This window comes from Pristiophorus japonicus, chromosome 15, assembly GCF_044704955.1.
Source record: "Pristiophorus japonicus isolate sPriJap1 chromosome 15, sPriJap1.hap1, whole genome shotgun sequence".
NCBI lineage: Eukaryota > Metazoa > Chordata > Chondrichthyes > Pristiophoridae > Pristiophorus > Pristiophorus japonicus.
Genome location: NC_091991.1, coordinates 24,704,238 through 24,731,763, shown reverse-complemented (window position 1 = coordinate 24,731,763; position 27,526 = coordinate 24,704,238). Strand labels below are relative to the sequence as shown.

Below are 27,526 nucleotides of genomic sequence, written 5' to 3'. Positions count from 1 at the left end.
GCAGAGGGAAAGGGAAAACAGACATACAGTAGACTAGAGTAGGAAGTTCAGAGGTAGTGTGGAGCAAGGCCATGGTACAAAATACATAAGACTACTGACATGCAGATCTTAACCCAGCATAAATCAGTACCTTCATGAACCAACAGGAGAGGGAAGAGGGGAAAAACTGGATAATTTTCTGCAGCTTCTTGAATTTTGGCATTATGTATTCTTGTTTCACTGTTCCTGGTATTTTATTTCCACAAATTACAAAGAGTCAGGACACAGATAACTTTCAAGGTCAAATCTTCGGCTTACATTCTTCAATCAAAAAACAGGTTTTCATTGACTCAAATATTTCAAAAAACTTTGCTTTCCTGTTGTTTACTTGCAATATGTTTTTAAAATTGTATCTTTCCAAAATTCCATAATGCATCCTATACATCAAATGAGTAACTGTAGTTTTCTCATGTATAAGAATATGTCTGATTATACATGAAAGCTAAACAATGCATTGGTTTCTTTTCCTGCTCCAGGCTATAAATTTCTCCTTCATGTGTTCAGAAATATTTTACAGTAATTTGCCAATTTTTGACCATTTCTGCTCACTATGCAAAGACAATACTGTTCATCTTGCTTAAATATAATCTCAAATGAAATGCAACCACAAAGCTAAAGTATTTTAAATGATCTATTTACAACAGCTTTCATACTGTACCAGAATCTTCAGTGGTGACCATTAACAAAAATATGCTGTACCAGCACCCATAAATTAAGACAGAGGAGATTTTATCATTCAAGACTACTTAATTTTTTTTTGAATGGAACCTTTAGAATAGTAAATTGAATATTTTAATCAATCTTAACATTACATATACCCATAGTACTAATATTAACCAGGTTAAATTTAAAAAACGAGCATGTGCCAAAAATACAGAGAGTTGTCCCCACCAAGAAAGCAAGGCTGGAAGGTGGGAAGAGTTTTAAATTAAGCATTACGGACAAATATATAACACACATATTAATGGGCCAAACTTTCACCTTCATTTTCGGTGGTTTTCTTGGCGGTACAGCTGTTTTTGGTAGGGAAACTGCCCGGCAAAAGTTTCCCCCTTAGTTTTTTTTAAATGGTACCGCTCAAATCTCAAAACGCCCACCGGGAGCAAACCACCAACGTGCACCGCCGAGAAAATCGCCAGGGCGTAAGTTTAGCCTCAACGGAAGCCCGTCCAGATTGCTGAGGGAACCACTCTGTGAAAGCTGCTTAAACAGGGCACTAGGTGAGTACTCTGCAAAGAAAGGTAACTTAAAGGTTCTTTTTTTTTTTAATTGTAAAACGGTGATTCGCTTTAAAACTGTATTGGGAATATTTTTTACAGTTTTCCCCCCTCCCTAGGCCCAACCGCAAACTCGGACTAAATTTTTTTTTATTTTAAGAACCGCCCGTTTCACTTAGTTTCCCCTTTAACTGCCGAGAATACTGGTGCAAGATGCATTTCCTCGCCAGGCAATTATTTTTAACTTAATTATGGAAATTTTCACCAGCGTTACTTGCAAAACGTTAGCGTTTTTTCTGGGCGGGGAATCGGGCATTGAGGGACTCTCAGGAAAGTGTAGCCCTTAATTTCTGTCATAACCACTTTTGGATTATGTAAGCTATTTCAACTGTGTCATGCCATTGATGGTACTTAACAATTTGCATTGCGACTTGCATTATGTGAAGATTCATTGTATAGTAAGAAAAAGAGCATTTAAAAATGAATCTTTACATAAAGCAACTGAAAAATTCAACACATTTATAATCAATCCTTCATTTTATTTAATTTTCTCAAACATTTGGATAGCTACTGGCATGGAGCCTTAGTCAGACCACACCTGGAGTACTGCACTCAGTTTTGGATGGATAAATGGAATCGAGGTACAGATCAGCCAATTGATTGGTTCGAGGGTCTGAATGGCCTACTCTTGTTCCTAAATACTATGTTGGCAAATTTTTCAAGTTTGCGTGAAGCTTTGGAACCCAAGTTATTAATACAAAATTAGAAACCGTATGGGTCTCAAGTCCAAATACTGTGGCACTCACTCAGCATTTTCCCACCCTATCATTTGCCTTACTGCCCACTGTACACACACTGGAGGGCTTTCCACAGTCCACTTGGGATGCCACTCTCTCAAAAAAGTCAAGACATGATCTTCCCCTCTTGCTGATTATTTACCATCACTAAAACAGATTATCTGGTCGTTATCACATTGCTGTTTGTGGGAGCTTGCTGTGCACAAATTGGCTGCTGCATTTCTTACATTACAACATTGACTACACTTCAAAAAGTACTTCTGGCTGTAAAGCATTTTGGAAAGTCCTGAGGTCCTGAAAGGTGCTTTATAAATGCAAGTCTTTCTTTTATCATACAAGTGATATGAATTGCTTCCATTATTTTACCTACTGCTAATGTGAGACTAATGGATCAGTAGTTGCCAGGGTCTGTTTTGTTGATCATTTTGAAACAGCCACCATGTTAGGCCATTTCTAATCTAGCAGGACATCGCTTGTTTTCATCATATCCCTCAATGACTGTCACATAGGCAAAATCTAATTTCTTGTCTCATTTAACACCTTATTATAAATATAACCCATCCCAGGATTTGATGCAGTTAATGTAATTAAAAAATCTGCGTCAAATTAGAATCCAACACATTCTGAGCTGTTTCAGGGCCTCCTAACCAGTTTAAAGTTCTCATATTCATTTGGTTCCCATTGTTCCCACCTTCAGGTGGAACAGTGGGACAAATCTATGCAATTCACTTCTTCAGTTGTCATCAATGAGGCTTCATGATTAGCCATAGATGACGACCTCCCTGAATTGACTTATGCCATCAGTTTTTCCAATGTTGAAGAAAATTGTTCGATCTGAACAATTTGTTGAGAATGTTATCAAGGCCAACTGATCACTAGCATTGTGACTGTAATTAAAGCTGTTTTCAGTGAGGATACAACTCTACAAGGCTGTCTGGGAAGTTGATTTTGGGGGTGTGGGGGGGGGGTGGCGGTGGGTAAGAATAAGCAGTGTTGGTCCAAATAACTCAATCAACTCCCAGACTAATCAATTTTAAGTAAGTGACACAGGATTTGAAAAACTAAAAGTCCTTCCCAAACAAAATCATTCAACAACAAATTGAACACCCAACCAGTGAAGGATTTTGCTAAGTGGATGCAAGGATAAGCCACTCCCTTGTACAGAGCAATCAATATCAGGTTAGATTTGTTATCCTTTAATACTGCTCATCTCACCTATTTGCCTTCTAGAAGTGAATGACAAATTTGAAAACTGCTGTTTGCGTATATGTATAAATCATATTTTTTAATTCAAAGTTCTTTTTTTTTTCATGTAACAATCCATTGCATTTCATGCATGTAGGATGTAATCAGTATTCGCTGTAAATTGACAGGGACACTGCAGCCTTTTACACTCATTAAAATGTACAGATATATTTAATTAGATGTTTCTTTGCCACAGTTAACTATCTTTATCTGAGCATGTCCTTTTGAATGTCCCCATGTTCCTATGAATATAAATAACTCCACTGCACTGCCTATTGCAAACACTGAAGAACTGACCATGACCGAAGGTACACATTGGAATTTCTGCTATATCCTTTCATTCATTTGCTCCTTGAAACAATCTAACATTTATGAAGAAAGTGAGTTGTCAAACTTTACACAGGATTATTCACCAACTTTCAATTAACTGTGCATTTGTAATCTCCAATTTCTAATGAATATTACACAAATCATACTTTTTAATTCAAAGTTCTTATTTTTTTTCATGTAACAATCCATTCATTTCATGCATGTAGGTGAAAAAAGTCGAGTACCATAAAACAAAATACATGGAATTGCAGAACATTTGTGTATACTGCAGCTATGAATTACAGTAGTAACCTACCAAAATTAAACCACCATATAAGTTATGATATTAAGCAGTGCAACACTGAAGTATTGCCTAAAATGTCACACAAAGTTCAATTGTTGCATATAATTTTTTTAAGCTTTAAGGCATTCTTCCATTCTTAGGCCATGCAATACATTTAGTTAGTGATCATTCCACACAGTTTTATCTAAGACATCCAAATAAATAATTACGAAAATACTATTTGATCCTCTTTACAAATTCATAGGGGCAGCAATTGCTGTGTGAATCAAGTGTTTTATCATGGCTGATATTTATTTAATTGTAAGAAATCTCTAATGTTGAAAGTGTTGCAGCTAACTTGCAATATCTTTTTTCAATTACCTGAAATTTAGACAGTTATGGGGTGATTTGATCAAAGTTTTGAAGATACTAAGGGGAACAGATAGGGTAGATGGAGAGAAAATATTTGCTGGTTGGTGAGTCTAGGACAAGGGGGCAAAGTCTAAAAATTAGAGCCAGACCTTTCAGGAGTGAAATTATAAAACACTTCTACATATAAAGGGTGGTCGACGTTTGGAACTCTCTTCCGCAAACAGCAATTGATGCTAAATCAATTGTTAATTTTAAATCTGAGATTGATAGATTTTTGTTAACCAAAGGTATTAAGGGATATGGGGCAAAGTTGGGTATATGGAGTTAGGTCGCAGGTCACAGATCAGCCATGATCTCAGTAAATGGCGGAACAGGCTCGAGGGGCTAAATGGCCTACTCCTCTCTTCCTATATTCTTACCAGTTGTCAGTTTTGGGCTACTTTTTTTTCCAGTCATAACCAACTGATCATGTAAACAACTTACTCTGACCAATTTAGTGGAAGGACCATGAGCAAATAAACTTTTTTTTAAAAAACTGATAATGAAATTACAAAAATCTTAACCGATGATAATCAGACCTTTTTCATATATTCACAAGGACTGAAAAAATGAATTGTGCATAACCAGAGACTGGAGTTTGATCTTTTGGCCATGAAGAGATCATACATTGTGCTTCACATTGTGTTTTTATTGTAATTTATAGTAAACAAATAGTAAACAAAAGGAAAACTATATTTTTTCTTTAACAGACTAAAAACAACTGTGAACATGCCTATCCTGCATTCTGTGTATATAAATCTAAATAGAATGAGACAAAACCTCTTCAGACAAATTTAGATAATGATATACTTGGTGACAATTATGTAATCCTGTGTACAACACCTGATGCAGGTCAACTGACTGCTTTGATCAGTAAACTTCCCATCCTAAAACACTTTTTTTTTTTGCAATGCTCAATTCTAGTTCTGAAATGCAAAACCTCATGTTAAAACATTCTGGTTCTTGTGAAAGGTCATTGATCTGAGAGGTTACCTATTTCTCACTTCACAGATGCTGCCTGACCTGTTGAGTTTTTCCAGCATTTCTGTTTTTATTTCTGATTTCCAGCATCCGCAGTATTTTGCTTTAGTATTAAAACAGTATTTGTTTCCAGCATATACCCAAAACTAAATATTGTGCCGATTTCATGGTGTCCATGTGACTTTTACAACTCCAGTAGAGAAAGGGGTACCCAGTATTAAAGTTTGATCCACATGGTTTAAGAGCAATTTGGAAATTAGTTATACATGACATACTGCGTTAGAGTAGGATCAACATTCATTTGAATATCCTTGCCCATGAGTTGTCACACACATCTGTCTGGAGACAGAATGAAGGGCTGTCAATGTACAAAAGCTGCTGTTATTGCAACACATCAGCTGTGCAACAAAATTAGCTACAAAGTCTACAATTGTACTATATCTTTTGTCAATTTTCTAGGTACTGTATTTACAAAATATATAGACAGGATTTGAAATACTTTTGTAACATTTTGGCAAAAGAAATATCAGCTCCATCAAAATGTTGAGGAGATAACACATTTGTCAGACACACACACAGTTTAAACCAAGCATAAACTATGCAAATCAGATGCTCTAAGGAGAGTATAGCTACTATTATTCTCCCATCAAAAGTGGTTGTCAGAAACTGGTTTAAAGCTTTACCATCCTTTTATGTTGATTTCCATAATGCTGCTTTGAGTGATGATAAACATACGAAGCATATAGTTTACTTTCTCAAATGCTAGATTCAGTGTAAATATTATTCTTAAATTACAGCAATTTTTTTAAAAAGTGGGCTATTTGGCACCCTTCTCTGCAAGTTCAAGATTTACTGTACAAAAAAAAGCTTTGTAAAAAATCATTTTTTTTAAACCAGGAAACAAAAATAGATATGTTGCTTAGGCTTTCTTTTGAGTCTGATAATTACAATTCATGTCAGGCAAAAAGCCATCCTGCAGTTTTAAAATTGAGGAAAGATCTTGCTAACTAAAAATTGTTTTAGACAGTACAAACAAAAGATTGTATTTAAGATTTCTCAATACTGTAAATGGGGTTGTCATATGAAAATGTAATTAAATAGGGTGATTTAATATTGTACCATCGTGTTCCAATCTTCTTTTACTGTGTTAAGCATACACTATATTTATTGTTAATCACTGCTGCTTGCATTTGCTGAAAACTACTGCATTCTAATTTTTAATTGGCCTTTTCCATCAATTTTAAGTCACACTCTTCATCCAGCTGGGAACTAAAGGTTGGCACTGCAACCAAAACATTAAGATTTCTATTTGCACCTCAAACATGTAATCGGTATTTATTTTATGTGACCTTCCAGTAAAGATATTTTGATTAAATATTGCAATTTTGAATTGCTGTTCACCAATCCACAGTAAAGTATTTAGCATCTTTCAGGCACTCTTAAAATAGAGACAGTCTGTGGTGTATCTACCATATTTACAAATTAAATCTGATAAAGTATGTGGAAATGTACACAACATATGCACTGTGAAAAGACTTAGTTGAAAAAAATATTTAGCTTATGCATCATAACAGCACAAAAATGTTAACTATTTCTATAGAATATCACAAAAACTAAAATTTAAATGAGGAAAATATCACAATAACCATTGCAACAAAAGTGGCATACCTAATTTAATGCATTCTTCCTAAATCATCTGGAGATAGTATTACAATAAGGTCAAACAACTGGGAACAAGTCTGATCTTAAAACATGGCTTGTGCACATAGCCCTAATATTCTGCGCATGCAATTGGGACATTAATAGAAAAACGTGTACTTCAATAGGTGATCACATCTTTAATTTTAATAACTATCATTACTGCACTGTTAATGCTCTCAAATTTATTTTAGTGACAGCCCCTGCTGTATTGCAAGTTACCCAAAATGTACCCAGATAATTCAAGTTGAAGCAATATTAATTTCCTGAATTCAATAGATACACATTTGTTAGGGCTTTAATACAGTATCTTATAAATGAACCAAATTATAATTGTACCTTAACCTGGTGATTTTAAACACTGTAACTTGCACAATCACCACAAAATCTTTTGCACAGCTTGCTTAAAACATCCCAATGTCAAATTTTATTGAGAACCAGTTAATGTGCATTGAATGAATATTTAAATGACAGCTGTCCAATAGGGTACAAACCTGACTACTCAGAATCAGAGTACTTCCAAAGTACAACACCTATGAATCGCCCTCTTGCGCCTTGAAACAGAACTTGCCTCCTTTTCCCCAGTCTCATCCACAAACTGCCCATCAATTCTAATGCCCAATGAAAAATCTCCAAGATACTTGGCCATAAAACTATGACTGATCTGTGAATCTATTGTTGAATAACTCCACTTCTGTAATTTTGAAAGACAAAGCAATCAACATCATCCCATTGTCATCCAAGAGGGAAATAAAAATATTGGAACAAAGAAAGCCCCACATTCTTGGTACGAATGTACATTTTCAAGCATATAGTCTTTTACAAAAAACTGACTGCACTAAGAGTTTCAAAATAAAATTTGAAATTAGAAAGAACTAATAAGCCACACATTTACAAGCATCATTGTGGAAATATTTCTGAAAAAGTTTATTTTGGATTTTAAAAATTGAAAACAATTACTTAAAAGAACAGTGCTGCAATATTACATAGACATTTCATAAAGTTCAGTTTTGCACCAAAATTGACCAACACAAAACACCTGCGAATTTTTTTTGTTTAAACAAGGTAGTGTCTTCTCTCCTGGCTGCAAATGCTGTCGAATGCCTCAACTGTAAACTGTTACCATAAAACTGGGTCACACACCTGTACAGTATTTTGAACTGTACGATCAATAAATTTTACCAACTCTCCAAAATACTTGAACCCAAAGCGAAGCCACAGTTTAGGCAACACACAATTTCAAAATCCTAAACAGTACTGTGACATCGTCATTTAAAAAAAAATCTATCACACTTTTAACAAAATAACGAGGAAAGTTTGCAATTGTAGTAGTATTTTCAACTCTTGAAATCCCTTGTCCCAACTCTTATCAGAAATAACAAATATTAAATTTAACGAATATACAACGTAAATCTTACCGTAAGTAATACTGTTTTAAGGCAAACGCTGCATTAGGACAACCTTTTGGAAAGTTTAACTCTTCTGTTATCTGTGACCATTTGTTCTTGTCGGTTACCTGCAGCAAAAACAATAATCCTGATTAATATGCACACACACATTATCAGATATCAGAATATACCATCTGTTCCTTTACCCACTTCACCGACACGATCTGCGCTATTTTAATGAAGCCAGCAGCACCAGCCAGTTCCTAAAGCGAAAAAAACTTCAATACTTTCCTTGTTTCATCGGACTACAAAACGATGAAAATGTTCTATTTTCTCCGTCCCAGCCATTCTATGGGCCTATACGGGGCCTACAATTTTCCCCTGAACCACGAAGCCTGCCATAGCCAAGAAGACGGCACTCCGTTTCAGCCGAGCAAATAGGCACACAAATGGTGCAAGCCGGTCCCCTGAAGAGCATTTCCTACCCCAGGCACACTCACGATTATCGATGTTAAACATGCCCGCTAATTTTGACTTGGCTGAAGTGCACGCAGTGCAAAAGCAAGCAGCAGCTCAGCCCCACACAGCACAACACCAGGCCAGCCACACACACAACACACATCTAAACAACTGCCATTTACAGCTCACTGCCACACAACACGACCCCTTTCCCCTCGAAGAAAAAGACAGTACCTCCCAACAGGTCTTTCCACCAAAAAAAGAGCGAAGATCAACACTTCTGGCAACCGAGAGGGGAAAAATATATTCACCTTGGCGAATCCACCTAGACTGGTGACTCTTGTGTAGAGAGCGTGAAGATCCAGCTCCTTTCCACCCACGATTGGGATCTTTTTAAAAGGCGTCCTGCAAGAGAGAATAATTAGACCCCCGAACCTCTTCAGCAAAGTGCCTGACAAAAGTTTTATACCCCCCCCCCCTTTTTACTTACCCTCTGTTCTGATGAAACTGCTGCAGCTCCTCCAAGAACGCCTGCCTTTTTCTCCGAGGGTCTGAAGGCTGCATTTTCCCCGTCGAATTTGCCATCTTTTTCATTGTTGTTGTTATGGTGTGTGTGTGTGTGTGTTTTTAAAAAAACGAAAGAAAAAGAAACCTTCTCAAAAAACTTATTCAATATCTACACGAGACCCGTGTCCCATTCCGCCGCGGCTCACTCATTGATGAAGCGAGTGCGAAAGTTTAAGAGGGGAGAAAGAGAGAAAAAAGAGAAAGAGTAACGACTCGCTTAGGTCTTTCGATCTTCCTTTTAAACCCAATGAAGACAAACAAAAAAATATTTTTAAAATACAAAAAAAACTTACATCTTGTCCTCTATTGTGTGTGTTATTGTTGTGGTTTTAAAATGTGTGTGTGTGTATTTTGGTGTAAAGATCTCGGTGGTGCTGCTGTTTTTTTTGACGGTGTTACACGGGCTGCAGTGTTGTGAGCGGCTCCATGCAGTCACTCGGCTTAACATGAACACACACTCACACACAGAAAAGAGAAGCGAGAGAGAGAGAAAAAAACACACACAAGAGAGAGAGAAAGAGACCAAAAAAAACCCAGCGGTGGTAATGGTGCTGGTGCTTGGCGGCGGCGGCCGAGGCACCAAACAGCAGCGGCTCGAACCTCCCTCCGAGAAGCGAAACAATAGCGCCTCGTCTCAACAAAACCGGCCACCACAGCTTGGGCCCCGGGAGGGGGTGCTCCTATTCGACCATTACACGACACCCCTCCCCCTCTCCTCCTCGACAGGCCGAGCTCTCCTCACACAAAATGGCGGCGCCCAGCATTGTGCTGCTTCGGGGCGATCGAGGGGAATCCGCAGGGTTATTTTTTTAAATTACTCTTTTTAATCTATTACCGCGTTCCTTTTCGAAATAGGAAGACGAGCGGCCGCTTTTTTTCAAAAAAAATTGTTCGATTTTATTTTAGCGATTCCGCGCGCGTTGTGTGTGTTTTTTTTTAAAAAACGAGCAGCAGAGAGAAGGTTGAAACGCGCCTGATGGAAATACAACTGTGTGTGTTTGGTGTGGGAGAAGAGGCGGTTTTTCTTCTTCAGTCGTTCGGTTTTAGGGAAGGAGAGAGAGAAAAAAGTTTTAAAATGTGAGCACATTTGGCAAGGCGTTCACTCGATACTTTCTGATAAGTTTTGATTTGCTGAACTTGAAAAGGAATCCCAGGCAGTTGTCATCAATTCACCAGTCGATGCTGCTCGCTCGCAAAAAGGGTATCCCAGCTCCAGTGGATTGTATTTAATTGTGTAGGTTGATAGTTGAATAATTCAAGTTACATATTTAAGCCAAAGTGAGTCATTGTCACTGTTAACATCTGAAATAGCAACGACTTGTGTTTAACGTTTAGCGATGCTCCAATTTCTACTTTCCTAATTGTAAGTCCGCAACTGTTCTATGGTATTGTGGGGTGTATTAACTTTCATTTATGAGTGGGTTGAATCTTCATTTGATAATATTGACGCAGATTTAGCTATGCTCGTAACAACAGCTTGCATTTATATAGCACCTTTAATGGAGTAAAATGTCCCAAGCCTTTCACAGGAGAGATTATCGAACAAAATTTGACATAGAGGAGATATTAGGACAGGTGACTAAAAGCTTGGACAAAGCTTAATATTCAAACAAAGTCTGAACTCTTAGATCATGGTGTTTTTATACTTGTGGATGGATACTTGTGGGATGCTGCAGGGATCAGTGCTGGGACCCCAACTATTTACAATCTATATTAACGACTTGGAAGAAAGGACTGAGTGTAACGTAGCCAAGTTTGCTGATGATACAAACATGGGAGAAAAAGCAATGTGTGAGGAAGACACAAAAAATCTGCAAAAGGACATAGACAGGCTAAATGTGTGGGTAAAAATTTGGCAGATGGAGTAATAATGTTGGAAAGTGTGAGGTCATGCACTTTGGCAGAAAAAAATCAAAGAGCAAGTTGTTATTTCTCAATCTTTCTTCCCGCTATGCTCCACCTCACAGTCAACAAGCTCCCTGCTGGAGTGGAACTAAACTACAGAACTAGTGGGAACCTGTTCAACCTGCACCATCTCCAGGCCAGATCCAAGACCACCCCCAACCTCTATCGTCGAGCTACAGTACGCGGACGACGCCTGCATCTGCGCACATACAGAAGCTGAACTCCAGGACATATTTACTGGGGCGTACGAAAGCATGGTCCTTAACACTAAACATCCGTAAGACAAAGGTCCTCAGCCAGCCTATCCTCACCGCACAGCACTGTCCCCCAGTCATCAAAATCAACGGCGCGGCCCTGGACACCGTGGACCACTTCCCATATCTTGGGAGCCTCCTATCAACAAGAGCAGGCATCGACAACGAGATCCAACACTGCTTCCATTGTGGCTGGTAAAGCCTTTGGCCGCATGAGGAAAAGTGTGTTTGAAGACCAAGCCCTTAAAACTGCCACCAAGCTTATGGTCTACAGGGCTGTAGTAATACCTGCCCTCCTGTGTGGCTCAGAGACATGGACCATGTACAGCAGACACCTCAAGTTGCTGGAGAAATATCACCAACGATGTCTCTGCAAGATCCTACAAATCCCCTGGCAGGATAGGCACACCAACATTGGCGTCCTCATTCAGGCTAACATCCCCAGCATTGAAGCACTGACCACACTCGATCAGCTCCGCTAGGCAGGCCACATAATTTGCATGCCAGACACAAGACTCCCAAAGCAAGTGCTCTGCTCTGAGCTCCTTCTCAGCAAACGAGCCAAAGGTAGGCAGCTGAAACGCTACAAGGACATCCTCAAAGCCTCCCTGATAAAGTGCGACATCCCCACTGACACCTGGGAGTCCCTGGCCCAAGACCGCCCTAAGTGGAGGAAGTGCATCCGCGAGGGCGCTGAACACCTTGAGTCTCAACGCCGAGAGCATGCAGAAATCAAGCGCAGGCAGCGGAAAGAGCGTGCGGCAAACCAGTCCCACCCACCCCTTCCCTCAACGACTATCTGTCCCACCTGTGACAGTCTGTGGCTCTCGTATTGGACAGTTTAGCCACCAAAGAACTCACTTCAGGAGTGGAAGCAAGTCTTCCTCGATTCCGAGGGACTGCCTATGATGGTGATGATGATGATTATTTAAATGGAGAAAGATTGCAAAGTGCCGCAGTACAGCGGGACCTGGGGGTACTTGTGCATGAAACACAAAAGGATAGTCTGCAGGTACAGCAAGTGATCAGGAAGACCAATGGTATCTTGGTCTTTATTGCAAAGGGGATGGAGTATAAAAGCAGGGAAGTCTTGCTACAGCTATATAAGGTATTGGTGAGGCCATACCTGGAATATTGCGTGCAGTTTTGGTTTCCATATTTACGAAAGTATATACTTGATTTTGGAGGCAGTTCAGAGAAGGTTCACTAGGTTGATTCCGGGGATGAGGGGTCTGACTTATGAGGAAAGGTTGAGTAGGTTGGGCCTCTACTCATTGGAATTCAGAAGAATGAGAGGTGATCTTATTGAAATGTATAAGATTATGAGGGGGCTTGACAGGGTGGATGCAGAGAGGATGTTTCCACCGATGGGACAGACTAGAACTAGAGGACATGACCTTAGAATAAGGGGTCACCCATTTAAAACAGAGATGAGGAGAAATTTCTTCTCTGAGCGTTGTAAATCTGTGGAATTCACTGCCTCAGAGAGCTGTGGAAGCTAGGACATTGAATAAATTTAAGACAGAAATAGACAGTTTCTTAAACGATACGGGGTTAAGGGGAGCGGGTGGGGAAGTGGAACTGAGTCGATGATCAGATCAGCCATGATCTTATTGAATGGCGGAACAGGCTCGAGGGGCCATATGGCCTATTCATGTTCCTATTTCTTATGTTCTTATATACATGGGTCAATAACCAGAGGGCAGAGATTTAAAGTGGTTGGTAGTAGGATTAGAAGGGAGATGAGGAAACATTTCTTCTCCCAGAGAATGGTGGGAGTCTAGAAGGGTGGCAGAAGCAGAAACCTTGCTCACATTTAAAAAGTACTTGGATGTGCACTTGAAGAGCTGTAACCTACAGGGCTACAGACCTAATACTAGAAGGTGGGATTAGGCTGGGTAGCTCTTTTTCAACCGGCACGGACACAATGGGCTGAATGGCTTCTTTCTGTGTCATCATTTTTCTATGATTCTATATTTTGTAAGAAGTTTTGAAAATACAAGTCTTGTGTTGCAGTCGAAACTCACCTACCTAAGGTAATGCAGCTTATTATGTTTTTGCTTTACTAACACGTATAATTGCAAGATTTTTGTGAAGCGTAATGAGTCGTAAAGACAAGTTAAAATAAAGTACCAGTGATTTATAAATTATCTGAATCCAAATGAAATTTAAAACATGCCAAAGCCTTGGAGAGGATGTAGAGGAAATTTACCAGCATTATACCAGGGATGAGGAACTTCAGTCATATGGAGAGACTAGAGAAGCTGGGGTTGTCTCTTTAGAACTCAGAAGGTTAAGGGGAGATTAATACTGTTTTTCAAAATTATGAAGGATTTTGATAGGGTGAAAGTGTCTCTACTGGCAGAGAGCACCGATTTTTAATAATTGTTTTGATACAGCAAGTTATGATCTGGAATTCACTATCTGAAGTAGTGATGGAGGAAGCAGATTCAATCGTAATTTTCAAAGGGGAATTGGATATATATTTGAGGAGAAAAAATTTGCAAGGCTATGGAGTAAGAGGAGGGGAGAGGAACTAATTGGATGGCTCTTTCAAAGACAAGCCTGATAGGCCAGATCGCCTCCTTCAACACAAAAACATGCCAGTGCGCTTCATGGAGGTGTAATCAGGCACAAAATCGATAGAGAAAAAGAATGAGATATTAAAAGGGGCTACCAAAAGCTTGGTCAAAGAGGTGGGTTTTTAAGGCAGGCCTTAAAGGAGATGAAGAAGTGGGGATGGGTTTAGGAAGCAAATGCCAAAACATGGGGCTGAGGCACAGCCACCAAAGTGGGTAAAGGGAGGGATGAATACACAAAAAGCCAGTTAGAAGAATGGAGATTTTGGGGAGCACAGGGTTAGAGTAGCTTACCGAGATAGTGAGGGGCAAGGCTTTCAAGGGATTTAAATACGAGGATGAGAATTTTAAATTGAAGGTATTGGGGGACAGGGAGTCAATGTCGTTCACTAATGACAACAGGGTTAGGTGAGTGGAACTTGGTGCAGGATAGGATATGGGAAGCAGAGTTTTGGATGTGCTGAAGTTTAAGAGCTTGGAGGACAGAAAGCCGTCCAGAAGAGCATTGTCGAGTCTGGAGATGACAAACAGATTGCTGAGGCCGCAGCATGTGTACCGAGGCCAGGAGAAAGGCGGGCAATGTTAGAGGTGGAAGTAGGCAGTCTTTGTGATGGAGAGAATATGGGGTCAAGAAGCTCACCTCAAGATCATATACAAGGTTGAATTTGTGAACAGTCTGGTTCAACCTGCAATAGTGGTCGGGAAGAGGATGGTGCTTGTCGCAAACATCAGAATTTGTGGCAGGAGCCGAAGACAATACCTTAGGTCTGTGTCAGCCGTGGCTCAGTGGGTAGCACACTCGCATCTGAGTCAGAAGGATGTGGGTTCAAGTCCCACTCTAGAGACTTGAGCACATATATCTAGGCTGACACTCCAGTGCAGTGTTCAGGGTGTGCTACACTGTCGGAGGTGCCGTCTTTTGGATGAGACGTTAAGCCGAAGCTCCGTCTGCTCTCAGGTGGACGTAAAAGATCCCTTGGCACTATTTTAAAGAAATGCAGGGGCGTTATCCCCAGTGTCCTGGCCAATAGTTATCCCTCAATCAACATAACAAACAGATTATCCAGTCATTATCACATTGCTGTTTGTGGGAGCTTGCTGTGTGCAAATTGGCTGCCGTGTTTCTCACATTACAACAGTGATTACACTCCAAAAGTACTTTACTGGCTGTAAAGTGCTTTGAGGCGTTTGGTGGTGGTGACAGGTGCTATATAAATGCAAGTCTTTCTTTCATCCTTCCCAATGTTGTGGGGATCTGGAACTCACTGCCTGGACGAGTGGTGGATGCAGAAACCCTCACCACATTTAAGAGATGGTTAGATGGGCACTTAAAGTGCAGTAACTTGCAGGGTTACGGACCTAAAGCTGGTAATTGGGATTAGCCGGGGTAACCTCTTGTTGGCTGGCGCAGATATGATGGTAAGTGCTGCGGGGAATCGAATACGGCCACGGTGATCGTCTGGATGGGTCAGAGAGGAATTTTTCCAGATTTTTTCCCCCAATTTGGCTTGGGTTTTTATCTGGTTTTTGCCTCTCCCAGGAGATCACATGGCTCTGGTTGGGATGGAGTGTAGAATGTTTCAGTGTAAGGAGTGTCGCAGTTGTGTGGGGCAGACTGGTTGGGCTGGGTGCTCTTTACCTTTGCGCCATTATTCATTGTTCATAGGTTTATATGTAACCTTCAGGGTTGCTGACCGAGGGCCGTGCAGCTCTTTGTCGGCCGACACGGACGCGATGGGCCGAAATGGCCTCCTGCACTGTAAAATTCTATGTTTCTAATGTTTAATTGGAGGAAATGGCATCTCATCTGAGACAAGCAAAACCATACCGCGGGAGCCTACTATCAGCAAGGGCAGACATCAACGACAAGGTCCAACACTGCCTCCAGTATGCCAGCGCAGCCATTCAGGCGCCTGAGGAAGAGTGTTTGAAGACCAGGACCTCAAATCTGGCACCAAGCATATGGTCTACAGGGCAGGAGTGATACCTCCCCTCCGATATGGCTCAGAGACGTGGACCATATACAGTAGACACTTCAAAGCGCTGGAGAAGTACTACCAGTGCTACCTCCGCAAGATCATGCAAATCCACTGAGGATAGATTTACCAACGTCAGTGTTCTCGATCGGACCAACATCCTCAGCATCGAAGCACTGACCGCACTGGGCGGGCCACATTGTCCGCATGCCTGACACGAGACTCCCAAAGCAAGCGTTCTACTTGGAACTCCTACACGGCAAGTGAGCCCCAGGTGGGCAGAGGAAACGTTTCAAGGACACCCTCACAGCCTCCTTGATAAAGTGCAACATCCCCACCGGCACCTGGGAATCCCTGACCCAAGACCGCCTTAAATGGAGGAAGAGCATCCGGGAGGGTGTTGAGCACCTCGAGTCTCGTTGCCGAGAGCATGCAGAAACCAAGCGCAGACAGCGGAAGGAGCGTGCGGCAAACCAGACTCACCACCCACCCTTTCCTTCAACCACTGTCTGTCCCACCTCTGACTGTAATTCCCGTATTGGACTGTACAGTCACCTGAGAACTCACTTTTACAGTGGAAGCAAGTCTTCCTTGCTTTTGAGGGACTGCCTATGATGATGAGACAAGCAATCTAACAACACGGGCAGTGTTTGTGAGCGGTGGGGGGGGCAGTGTTAGATGATGGGGGAGTCCCGAAAGGTGGTCGAGAGGTAAGGCTGGATGTTTCACTGTACATGTGGAAGCTGATATGTGGAAGATAAGGAAGAGGTGGGGGCCAAGGATAGATCATTGGGAGACTGCAGAGGTGATGATGCTGGGCTGAAGAGAGAAACTTGCTGGAAATACTGTGGCTATGATTGGATCGAAAGAAGTAAAACCAAGCAAAAACAGTTCTACTGAGCTGGATAATGGAGGAGAGATGTTGAAGGAGGATGGTGTGGTTGTTTGTGTCAGGCTGCAGAGAGGATGAGGAGGGAAAATGCATTAAGGCCACACTCGGAGGGCATCATTTATGGCTTTGATTAGGATCATTTTAGTGTTGCAGCTGGGGTAGAAACCTGATTGAACAGACTTGAATTTGCAGGAAAAATGGGCATGGATGTAGGAGGTGAGTCATTCAAGGACTTTGGAGAGGAAAGGGAGGTTTGCGATGGGGCGGTACTTTGCAAGGACATTGAGTTCAAGGGTGGGTTTTTGTGAAGGGGATAATGGTGGTTTAAATACAATTATGTATAAGGAAGTCACCTGCAGTAATCTACAAAAGTGACTATATTATATGAAATTAGCTTGTTTTTGAAACTTGTGAATTGCACACACTGCTCTGAAACCATGTTTTTATGGGTGCATTTATACTGCGAGTAAAGCAGTTTCCACACCTGCACAGAGTTCTTCCAGCCGGGCAATTCAGAACAATAAGTAGGTGAGTCCTCCAGCCAACTTATCCAGTGGTTAACTAAGCCATACAGACCATGAAGGTCATAAGTCCAACCTGCTTTGAGGTAGCTGATCTTGGCCATGGGGACGGTAGGAAACATTGCACCCTTTTTTAAGCAGGAGAAAATCACTCTTGACTGAAATCTGGTGACCCCTGCTGGAAGTGTGCATATGTGGACTTTGGATGAGAATACAATCGGTTGGCTGCGATTTCCCCTTCCATACTTGTAAAGTTTACCAATATTTACTCTCAATGCACACACACATGAATAATGCCCACTTGGGTGAGGTACTGAAGGGTAACTAGTACCCGTGGAACTGTACTGCAGCAGGGAGCCAATGTCTTCAGGAAGAAATTTGTATAAAAAGAGCTCACTTTCAAGACATTTGAATTTTGTTACTTGATTTTCATAAATAACCGATGTAGAGGAACTGAGTTCATTTACTAAGTTACTGCTTTCGGCTATTCTGTTAGAAACGGGGGCACAGTGAATGCCAGTTGTTCAATTGCTTTCCCATGAGAGAGAGAGAGAGAAAAAATTAGTGAACAAGTCACCCAGTGGGCTAATGTCATTTCCAACAGCTGACGTTAAGGTAACATTGGCAGAAGCCTGTCTTTTCAGCAAGGGACTGATCCCCAGGACTACAATTTAAAATTATTTTAAAAACATTTCTCTTTTTTTAACCAATTCTCATACATTTATCATGACTTAATTTAGATAGTGAATGCAGCAGAGTATTCCATGGTGGGGGCATCACAGCTGAGGCTAGTCCTTTTGTCATCTCGTGTGTTCACTTGTGTACTTGTAGGGGCTACTGTATATCAAAGCAAAATAAGAAACCCTGGGCAAATTTCCTCTCTTCAACCCAGAGATGCTGAGTCCATTGTACTGACCTAACCCAGAAAATTCTAGAGGTCAAATCTGGATGGTCTATGATCTAATGGCTCGGTCACTCACTGTCTTTAACTAGCTGAGCCACCAAGGTTGCCTTTAAAATGGTTTACTCAACTCATGGGGTTGTCTTCTAGGTTTCTGTGAGTGATGGCCAGAAAGATAACGTTTGTGTTTATAGACCACTCATACTGCACATTTTGCATTAATTCAGCTTGAAAAGTCCTGTTTTTAATAAAATCTATAACTCTCTCTCTCTCCAATCAGTTGTGTACATGGCAAATTATAACACTTTGATTTTTTTTTTTGGAGCAACTTTTAATTAAGTGACTTTTTAAAAATTGAATAGTTTTGCTGAAGTTACTTTTCATAAACTGGACATCTAGCTTAGTAAATTAAAGATAATTCAAGGTGATTCAGATTTTGTAACGCCATCTCCCCTGTGGTGCTTCTAAGTTATCTAGCCTGGTCTTGAGCATTAATCGCCCCAGTGGTAAGTTACAAACGATACTAAAAATGCATGACAGTGAGCATTGTCTACTACTTGTCTAAAAGTAGTTTATTGCATCTATGTTAATTAATGCCTGCGTGGAATTCATTGACAATTTGATTGGGTTCGCATGCACAATTTTGAGTCATTTCTTGATGTGTATTTATGCTACAGTTTCCTTTACAGCTCCCAATATTTGTGCTGTCAGCAAATTTTGATACTGTGTCCCCTATACCCCAAGTCCAAATGATTTTGATATTGAGAACTGGCATGGACACGATGGGCCGAATGGTCTCATGTGTCATAATTTTTCTATGATAAGAGCAATGGTCCTAATACTGAGTGCTGGAGGACACCACCATTTACATCACTCCAGACTAAAAAAACACTCATTAATCACTTCAGTTTTCTATTCTTTAGTCAGCTATCTCTGTCTGGCACACCTTCCATATTCAAGGATATTTGAAACATTCTGACAAGACCTCTGGCCGTTTACTCTCTCACTTCCCTGAGTATTCTTAGATGGTTGCTATCAGGGCCTTTGCAACTTTGAGTTTCACCAACCTTACCAATGCTGCTGCTTCATCTATGGTTAGCCTAATTGTTCCTTCGCTTGTACCCTTTCATGTCCACTACCTGAAACTTCCATGTAAACCAAGGCAAAGTACACATTTAGTATCTACCATCATTCCTTCATCCTCCATAAGACTTGTCATTGCTTTGCTGAGTTTATCAGTTCAATCCGTACCCTGGGATTCAGCAGCTTTGATATACGTTACGATGTGTGTTATGGTAGAACAGCACTGTCTTTCACTTGCAACAGTTTCACCAATTCATTTCATTTAATGTTTTTGCAAATACATTAATTTAAAATAAACTATTTTGGTCATTTATATGATGCTACGCCCAGTACTATCAGCTGGGCGTGGCATCATATAACTGTATATAAACCTTGCATTTAGCATGCATTCATCATACTCAAGATGTCATACTTAAAAATACCAGACATGGCATGTTGATTTCTTCTGACCTGGAGGTATAAATTTACAAACAGCCGCCATTCTTCAAAGTGTTTTAATCAACAGCAATTAACTTTAGGATGTGTATATTTATGGTAGTTACACTTGTGATCTTAAAAGAAAGTTAGATTAAACACAGGTCCACTAGAGCAGCAAAATAGTATATTGTGCATTAGATGGTATAGGACTCCCGGCATTATAAAACATTGTATAAGCTGACATGCTAAGAGAAAAGACACAGGATATCCACCAGTAAAATATATTTCAAGACATTTATACTAAAAATAATCTTCAAAATGTTCACTTTTTTGGGGATAGGATGGGTTGAAAGTAAGCAACTTCACTTGTTTGGTTTGTCTGAGCTGGGTTATGTATTTGGGGCCAAGCCTTGAAGATTCTCACTTCTCTAGTGACTGTAATCTAGTAAAGGGGGCAACTCTTTTACTAGGTTACCCTTTGTTCGTTATTGTGGGGAAGATTGGAAAACTGCAAATGTAATGCCCCTATTAAAAAAGGAGGCAGACAAAAAGCAGGAAACTACAGACCAGTTAGCCTAACATCTGTGGTTGGGAAAATGTTGAAGTCCATTATTAAAGAAGCAGTAGCAGGACATTTGGAAAAGCACAATTTGGTCAGGCAGCGTCAGCATAGATTTATGAAGGGGAAGTCATGATTGACAAATTTGCTGGAGTTCTTTGAGGATGTAATGAACAGGGTGGATAAAGGAGAACCAGGGGATATGGTGTATTTGGACTTCCAGAAGGCATTTGGCAAGGTGCCACATAAAAGGTTACTGCACAAGATAAAAGTTCACTGGGTTGGGGGTAATATATTAGCATGGATAGAGGATTGGCTAACTAACAGAGAACAGAGAGTCGGGATAAATGGTTCATTCTCTGGTTGGCAACCAGTAACTAGTGGGGTGACACAGGGATCAGTGCTGGGACCCAACTATTTACTATCTATATTAATGATTTGGAAGAAGGGACTGAGTGTAACATAGCTAAGTTTGCTGACAATACAAAGATGGGAGGAAAAGCAATGTGTGAGGAGGACACACAAAATCTGCAAAAGGACATAGGCCAAGTGAGTGGACAAAAATTTGGCAGATGGAGTATAATGTTGGAAAGTGTGAGGTCATGCACTTTGGCAGAAAAAATCAAAGAGCAAGTTATTATTCAAATGGGGAAAGATTGCAAAGTGCTGCAGTACAGCGGGACCTGGGGTACTTGTGCATGAAACACAAAAGGATAGTATGCAGGTACAGCAAGTGATCAGGAAGGCCAATGGTATCTTGGCCTTTAGTGCAATGGGGATGGAGTATAAAAGCAGGGAAGTCTTGCTACAGCTATACAAGGTATTGGCGAGGCTACACCTGGAATACTGTGTGCAGTTTTGGTTTCCATAATAACGAAAGGATATACTTGCTTTGGAGGCAGTTTAGAACGGCGCAGCCCCAACCTGGACGCCCATTTTTCGCGCCCGAAAGTGCGCCTAAAAAATACCTGCAGATTCTCCGGCTGCCTGCAGGTCCTTTGCAGCTCGGCGCAGCGCAGCACGAGCTGTGGGGGGGGGGGTGGAGCCAGGTTCCTGCGCTGAAATCAGTGCCGGGACCTCTGCACAGGCGCGCTACAGTAGGCGCGCATGTGCAGTAGCTCCAGGCGCCCGAAACTGTGTGGGAGGGGCCCGAAGCACGCAGCTCCCTTTCCGACCCCTCCAGCTCCCGCTCCGCTCCCCCCCGCCCCTCAGCTCCTGTTCTGACCCCACCCCAGCTCCCGCTCCGACGACCCGCTCCCGCTCCCGACCCGAGAACCCCCCCCCAGCTCCCGCTTCCCCAGGCCACCTACCTTTAACTCCTTTGGTGGGGCCCACCCGCCTGGCATCTTACTGGGGGCGGGCCCCGCCCGAAATCTTGGGCCCAGCTTCTTTACGTCAGCCGGGCCCGTTCAGTCTCCTCCCTCTTCCACTCCCCCCCTCCCTCTCCTCCCCCATCTCCTCCCCCTCACCCCCTCTCTCCCCCCTCCCTCTCCTCCCCCCTCCCTCTCCTCCCCCCTCCCTCTCCTCCCCCCTCCCTCTCCTCCCCCCTCCCTCTCCTCCCCCCTCCCTCTCCTCCCCCCTCCCTCTCCTCCCCCCTCCCTCTCCTCCCCCTCCCTCTCCTCCCCCCTCCCTCTCCTCCCCCCTCCCTCTCCTCCCCCCTCCCTCTCCTCCCCCCTCCCTCTCCTCCCCCCTCCCTCTCCTCCTCCCCCCCTCTCCTCCTCCCCCCCTCGCCTCCCTCCCTCTCCTCTCTTCCCTCCCTCCCCCTCCTCTCCTCCCTCACCCCCCCCCCCCACCCCTCTCCTCGCTCTCCCTCCCATCCCTCCCCTTGCTGTCAGAAACACAGACACTGACGGACAGAGAGAGAGACATTGACACTGACGGACAGAAAGTGAGAGAGAGAGAGACACACACTGGGGGGGCCCCGTCCCAGCACGCTGTTGGAGGGCTCCCGGTGCTGCAGTCAGTGAGTAGAAATTTTTTTATTTATTGCTTTTTTTTAAATTTATTTTTTATTAATTTTTTTTGATTGATTTATTGGTTGATTTATTGATGTATTTATCATTTATTATTGATGATGCTCTTTATTTGTAAAACTGAAGTGTTTAATGTTTGTAAACTTCCCTTAAACCCCCCCCACCCCCCCATTCTCTACGCCTGATTTGTAACCTACGTCTGATTTTCTAAGTGTAGGCAAGGTTTTTCTGAGCGTACAAAAATCTACACTTACTCCATTCTAAGTTAGTTTGGAGTAAGTTTTCACTGCCTAAACTTTCAAAACAGGCGTAAGTGGCCGGACACGTCCCCTTTTGGAAAAAAAAAATCTGTTCCAAACTGAAACTGTTCTAACTGACTAGAACTGGAGCAAACTAAATGCCGAGAATTGCAATTTCTAAGATACTCCATTCTAAACCAGTTGCTCCAAAAAAACAGGAGCAACTCAGGCCGAAACTTGGCCCCGATGAGGGGGCTTGACGAGATGGATGCAGAGAGGATGTTTCCACTGATGGGGGAGACTAGAACTAGAGGGCATGATCTTAGAATAAGGGGCCACCCATTTAAAAAGAGATGAGAAATTTCTTCTGAGGGTTGTAAATCTGTAGAATTCGCTGCCACAGAGAGCTGTGGAAGCTGGGACATTGAATAAATTTAAGACATAAATAGACAGTTTCTTAAACAATAAGGGGTTATGGGGGAGTGGGCGGGGAAGTAGAGCTGAGTCAATGATCAGATCAGCCATGATATTGAATGGCGGAGCAGGCTCGAGGGGTGTTCCTATTTCTTGTGTTCTTAATTGTTGGAGCAGTACTCCTGTTAATCACACTGACGATCGCCAGGCACTATTGTCCATATTGGTAATAATTATCTCTAATTCCAAGTCGAAAGCATCTTCGTTATCAAGCTAAGCTAAAAGTGTTAAAGGCAGGAGTAGGCCATTTGGCCCTTCGAGCCTGCACCACCCTTCAATAAGATCATGGCTGATCATTCACCTCAGTACCCCTTTCCTGCTTTGTCTCCATACCCCTTGATCCCTTTAGCCGTAAGAGCCATATCTAACTCCCTCTTGAATATATCCAATGAACTGGCATCAACAACTCTCTGTGGTAGGGAATTCCACAGGTTAACAACTCTCTGAGTGGAGAAGTTTCTCCTCATCTCAGTCCTAAATGGCTTAGCCCTTATCCTTAGACTATGACCCCTGGTTCTGGACTTCCCCAACATCGGGAACATTCTTCCTACATCTAACCTGTCTAGTCCCATCATAATTTTATATGTTTCTATGAGATCCCCTCTCATCCTTCTAAACTCCAGTGAATACAGGCCCAGTCGATCCAGTCTCTCCTCATATGTCCGTCCTGCCATCCCGGGAATCAGTCTGGTGAACCTTCGCTGCACTCCCTCAATAGCAAGAATGTTCTTCCTCAGATTAGGAGACCAAAACTGAACACAATATTCCAGGTGAGGCCTCACCAAGGCCCTGTACAACTGCAGTAAGACATCCTTGCTCCTATACTCAAATCCCCTAGCTATGAAGGCCAACATACCATTTGCCGCCTTCACCGCCTGCTGTACCTGCATGCCAACTTTCAATGACTGATGTACCATGACACCCAGGTCTCGTTGCACCTCCACTTTTCCTAATCTGCCGCCATTCAGATAATATTCTGCCTTCGTGTTTTTGCCACAAAAGTGGAGAACCTCACATTTATTCACATTATACTGCATCTACCACTCATTTGCCCACTCACCTAACCTGTTCAAGTCACCCTGCAGCCTTTTAGCGTCGTCCTCACAGCTCACACCGCCACCCAGCTTAGTGTCATCTGCAAACGTGGAGATATTACACTCAATTCCCTCATCCAAATCATTAATGTATATTGTAAATAGTTGGGATCGCAGCACTGAGCCCTGCGGCACCTCACTAGTCACTGCCGGCTATTCTGAAAAGAACCCGTTTATCCTGACTCTCTGCTTCCTGTCTGCCAACCAGTTCTCTATCCACGTCAGTACATTACCCCCAATACCATGTGCTTTAATTTTGCACACCAATCTCTCGTGTGGGACCTTGTCAAAAGCCTTTTGAAAGTCCAAATACACCACATCCACTTGGTTCTCCCTTGTCCACTCTACCAGTTACATCCTCAAAAAATTCTATACCTTAGAGCAGCATAGACTTAGGTGGAGATATAATTGAGGTTTATAAGATAATGAAGGAAATAGACAGTGTTCCAGCTGACAGTTTATTTCAATTAAATAGGTTAGGCAGGGGCACAAATTTATGATGTATAAGGCTAGATATAGGTTGGATATCAGGAGGTGGTTCTTTTCCCAGAGAATAGTAGTTCTCTGGAACAAGCTGCTGTCTCATGTACTGGATGCAGACTCACTGAATTCCTTCAAGCGAAAGCTGGATTTGTTTCTGACTGTGGCGAAGATCACCTCTTACAGAAGATAGGTACTGCAGGGAATTTAATGGCCAGAGTGATCTCCTGGACTAGTTTCGATCGCCTAGATGGGCTGGAGAGAAATTTCCCTGATTTCTGGTCTCAGTACTCTTGTCCAAAAAATAATTTGCTGTATTTTCCTAGAATAAACAGAAGCAAAACCAAGTTATGGTTGTGTAATGGAGCTAAAGTGGACTGGGAAAATAGATTTAAAATATGGGATGGTTGATGAGCAGTGGCAGACATTTAAGGAAATATTTCATAACTCGCAACAAAAATATATCCCAATGAGAAGTAAAGACTGTAAGAGAAGGGATAACCATCTGTGGCTAACTAACGAAATAAGGAATGGTATCAAATTGAAAACAAGGGCATACAATGTGGCCAAGACTAGTGGGAGGCCAGAGGATTGGGAAACTTAAAAGTCAGCAAGGAACGACTGAAACAAATGATAAAGAGGGAAGCTAGATTATGAAAGTAAACTAACACAAAATATAAAAACAGATGGTAAGAGTTTCTACAGGTACATAAAAAGGAAAAGAGTGGCTAAAGTAAATGTTGGTCCTCCATGAGACTGGGGAATTAATAATGGAGAACAGGGAAATGGCAGAGATGTGGAACAAATATTTTGTATCAGTCTTTGAAGACACTAAAAACATCCTAATAGTGGATAATCAACGGACTATAGGGAGGGAGGAACTTAATACTAATGAAGTTGTACTCGGTAAAATAATGGGACTAAAGGTGGACAAGTCCCCTGGACCTGATGGCTTACATCCTAGGGTCTTAAAGGAAGTGGCTGCAAAGATAGTGGACACATTGGTTGTAATCTATCAAAATTCCCTGGATTCTGGGGCGGTCTCAGCGGGTTGGAAAACCTCAAATGTAACACCCCTATTTTTAAAAAAGTAGGCAGACCAAAAGCAGAAAAGTATAGACTGGTTAGCCTAACATCTGTCATTGGGAAAATGCTGGAGTCCATTATTAAGGAAGCAATAGCGGGACATTTGGAAAAGCATAATTCAATCAAGCAGAGTCAGCATGGTTTTATGAAAGGGAAATCATGTTTGACAAATTTGCTGGAGTTTGAGGATGTAACGAGCAGGTGGATAAGGGGGAAAACCAGTAGATGTGGTGTATTTGGATTTCCAGAAGGCATTCGATAAGGTGCCACATAAAAGATTACTGCACAAGATAAAAGTTCACGGGTTGGAGCTAATATATTAGCATGGATAGAGGATTGGCTGGCTAACAGAAAACAGAGATTCGGGATAAATGGGTCATTTTCCGATTGGCAAACAGCAACTAGTGGGGTGCTACAGGGATCGGTGCTGGGTCCTCAACTATTTACAATCTATATTAATGACTTGGATGAAGGAACCGAGTGTAATGTAGACAAGTTTGCTGCTGATACAAAGATGGGTGAGACAGCAAATTGTGAGGAGGACACAAAAAATCTGCAAAGGGATATAGACAAGCTAAGAGACTGGGTAAAAATTTGGAAGATTGAGTATAATGTGGGAAAATGTGAGGTGGTCCACTTTTGCAGAAAAAATAGAAAAACAAATTATAACTTAAATAGAGAAAAATTGCAAAGTGCTGCAGTACAGAGGGACCTGGGGTCCTTGTGCATGAAACACAAAAAGTTAGTATGCATGTACAGCAAGTAATCAGAAAGGCAAATTGAATGTTGACCTTTATTGCAAGGTGGATAGAGTATAAAAGCAGAGAAATCCTGCTACAACTGTAGAGGGTTACTGGATGGCCACACCTCGAGTACCTCGTACAGTTTTAGTCTCCGTATTTAAGGAAGGATATACTTTCTCATTGGAGGCTGTTCAGAGAAGGTTCACTAGGTTGATTCCGGAGATGGAGGGGTTGACTTATGAAGATAGGTTGAGTAGGCTGGGTCTATACACATTGGAGTTCAGAAGAATGAGAGGTGATATCGAAACATATAAGATAATAAGGTGGATGCAGAGAGGATATTTCCACTCATAGGGAAAACTAAAACTAGGGGACATAGTCTCAGAATAAGGGGCCGCCCATTTAAAACTGAGATGAGGAGGAATTTCTTCTCTGAGGGTTGCAAATCTGTGGAATTCTCTGTCCCAGAGAGCTGTGGAGGCTGGATCATTGAATATATTTAAGGCGGAGATAGACAGATTTTTGAGCAATAAGGGAATAAAGGGTTATGGGGAGCGGGCAGGGAAGTGGAGCTGAGTCCATGATCAGATCAGCCATGATCTTATTAAATGGCGGAGCAGGCTTGAGGGGCCAGGTGGCCTACTCCTGCCCCTATTTCTTATGTTCTGTCAGATGATCATGGATAGGTTGCATTGAAAACAACCAAACACAGTGCAGTATGTAGCCATAACCTATTTTTACAGTTAACAAGGCTTTGTTTGTTTCTTAGATAGCTTGATGTACTATTCTATTTCTCCAAGTCATGTCTTCTACTGGGGGCCTTTACACAGACCACAATGGATGCTCTAAATTCTAAGATGAATATTCTAATCAAAAGGCAACAATATTTGTATTTGGTAATGCTTTAAAAATGGTTTAAGATGAAATCTGAACTGCGGAGATTAATAATTACACTT

General features: G+C 41.8%; 1 protein-coding gene across 1 annotated transcript in view; it reads right to left on the bottom strand.

Annotated features, from left to right (window-relative positions):
* arid2 (AT-rich interactive domain 2) overlaps positions 1-10,079 on the bottom strand; it is a 120,619-nt gene extending 110,540 nt beyond the window's left edge. Inside the window, exons 1-3 of the mRNA XM_070900238.1 lie at positions 9,318-10,079; positions 9,139-9,232; positions 8,399-8,496 (exon numbers count right to left, since the gene is read on the bottom strand). Of these exons, the coding sequence (XP_070756339.1) occupies positions 8,399-8,496; positions 9,139-9,232; positions 9,318-9,421 (296 nt within the window). The 5' untranslated portion in view covers positions 9,422-10,079. The remainder of the gene's footprint in view (positions 1-8,398; positions 8,497-9,138; positions 9,233-9,317) is intronic.
* Between the last annotated feature and the right edge of the window lie 17,447 nt (positions 10,080-27,526).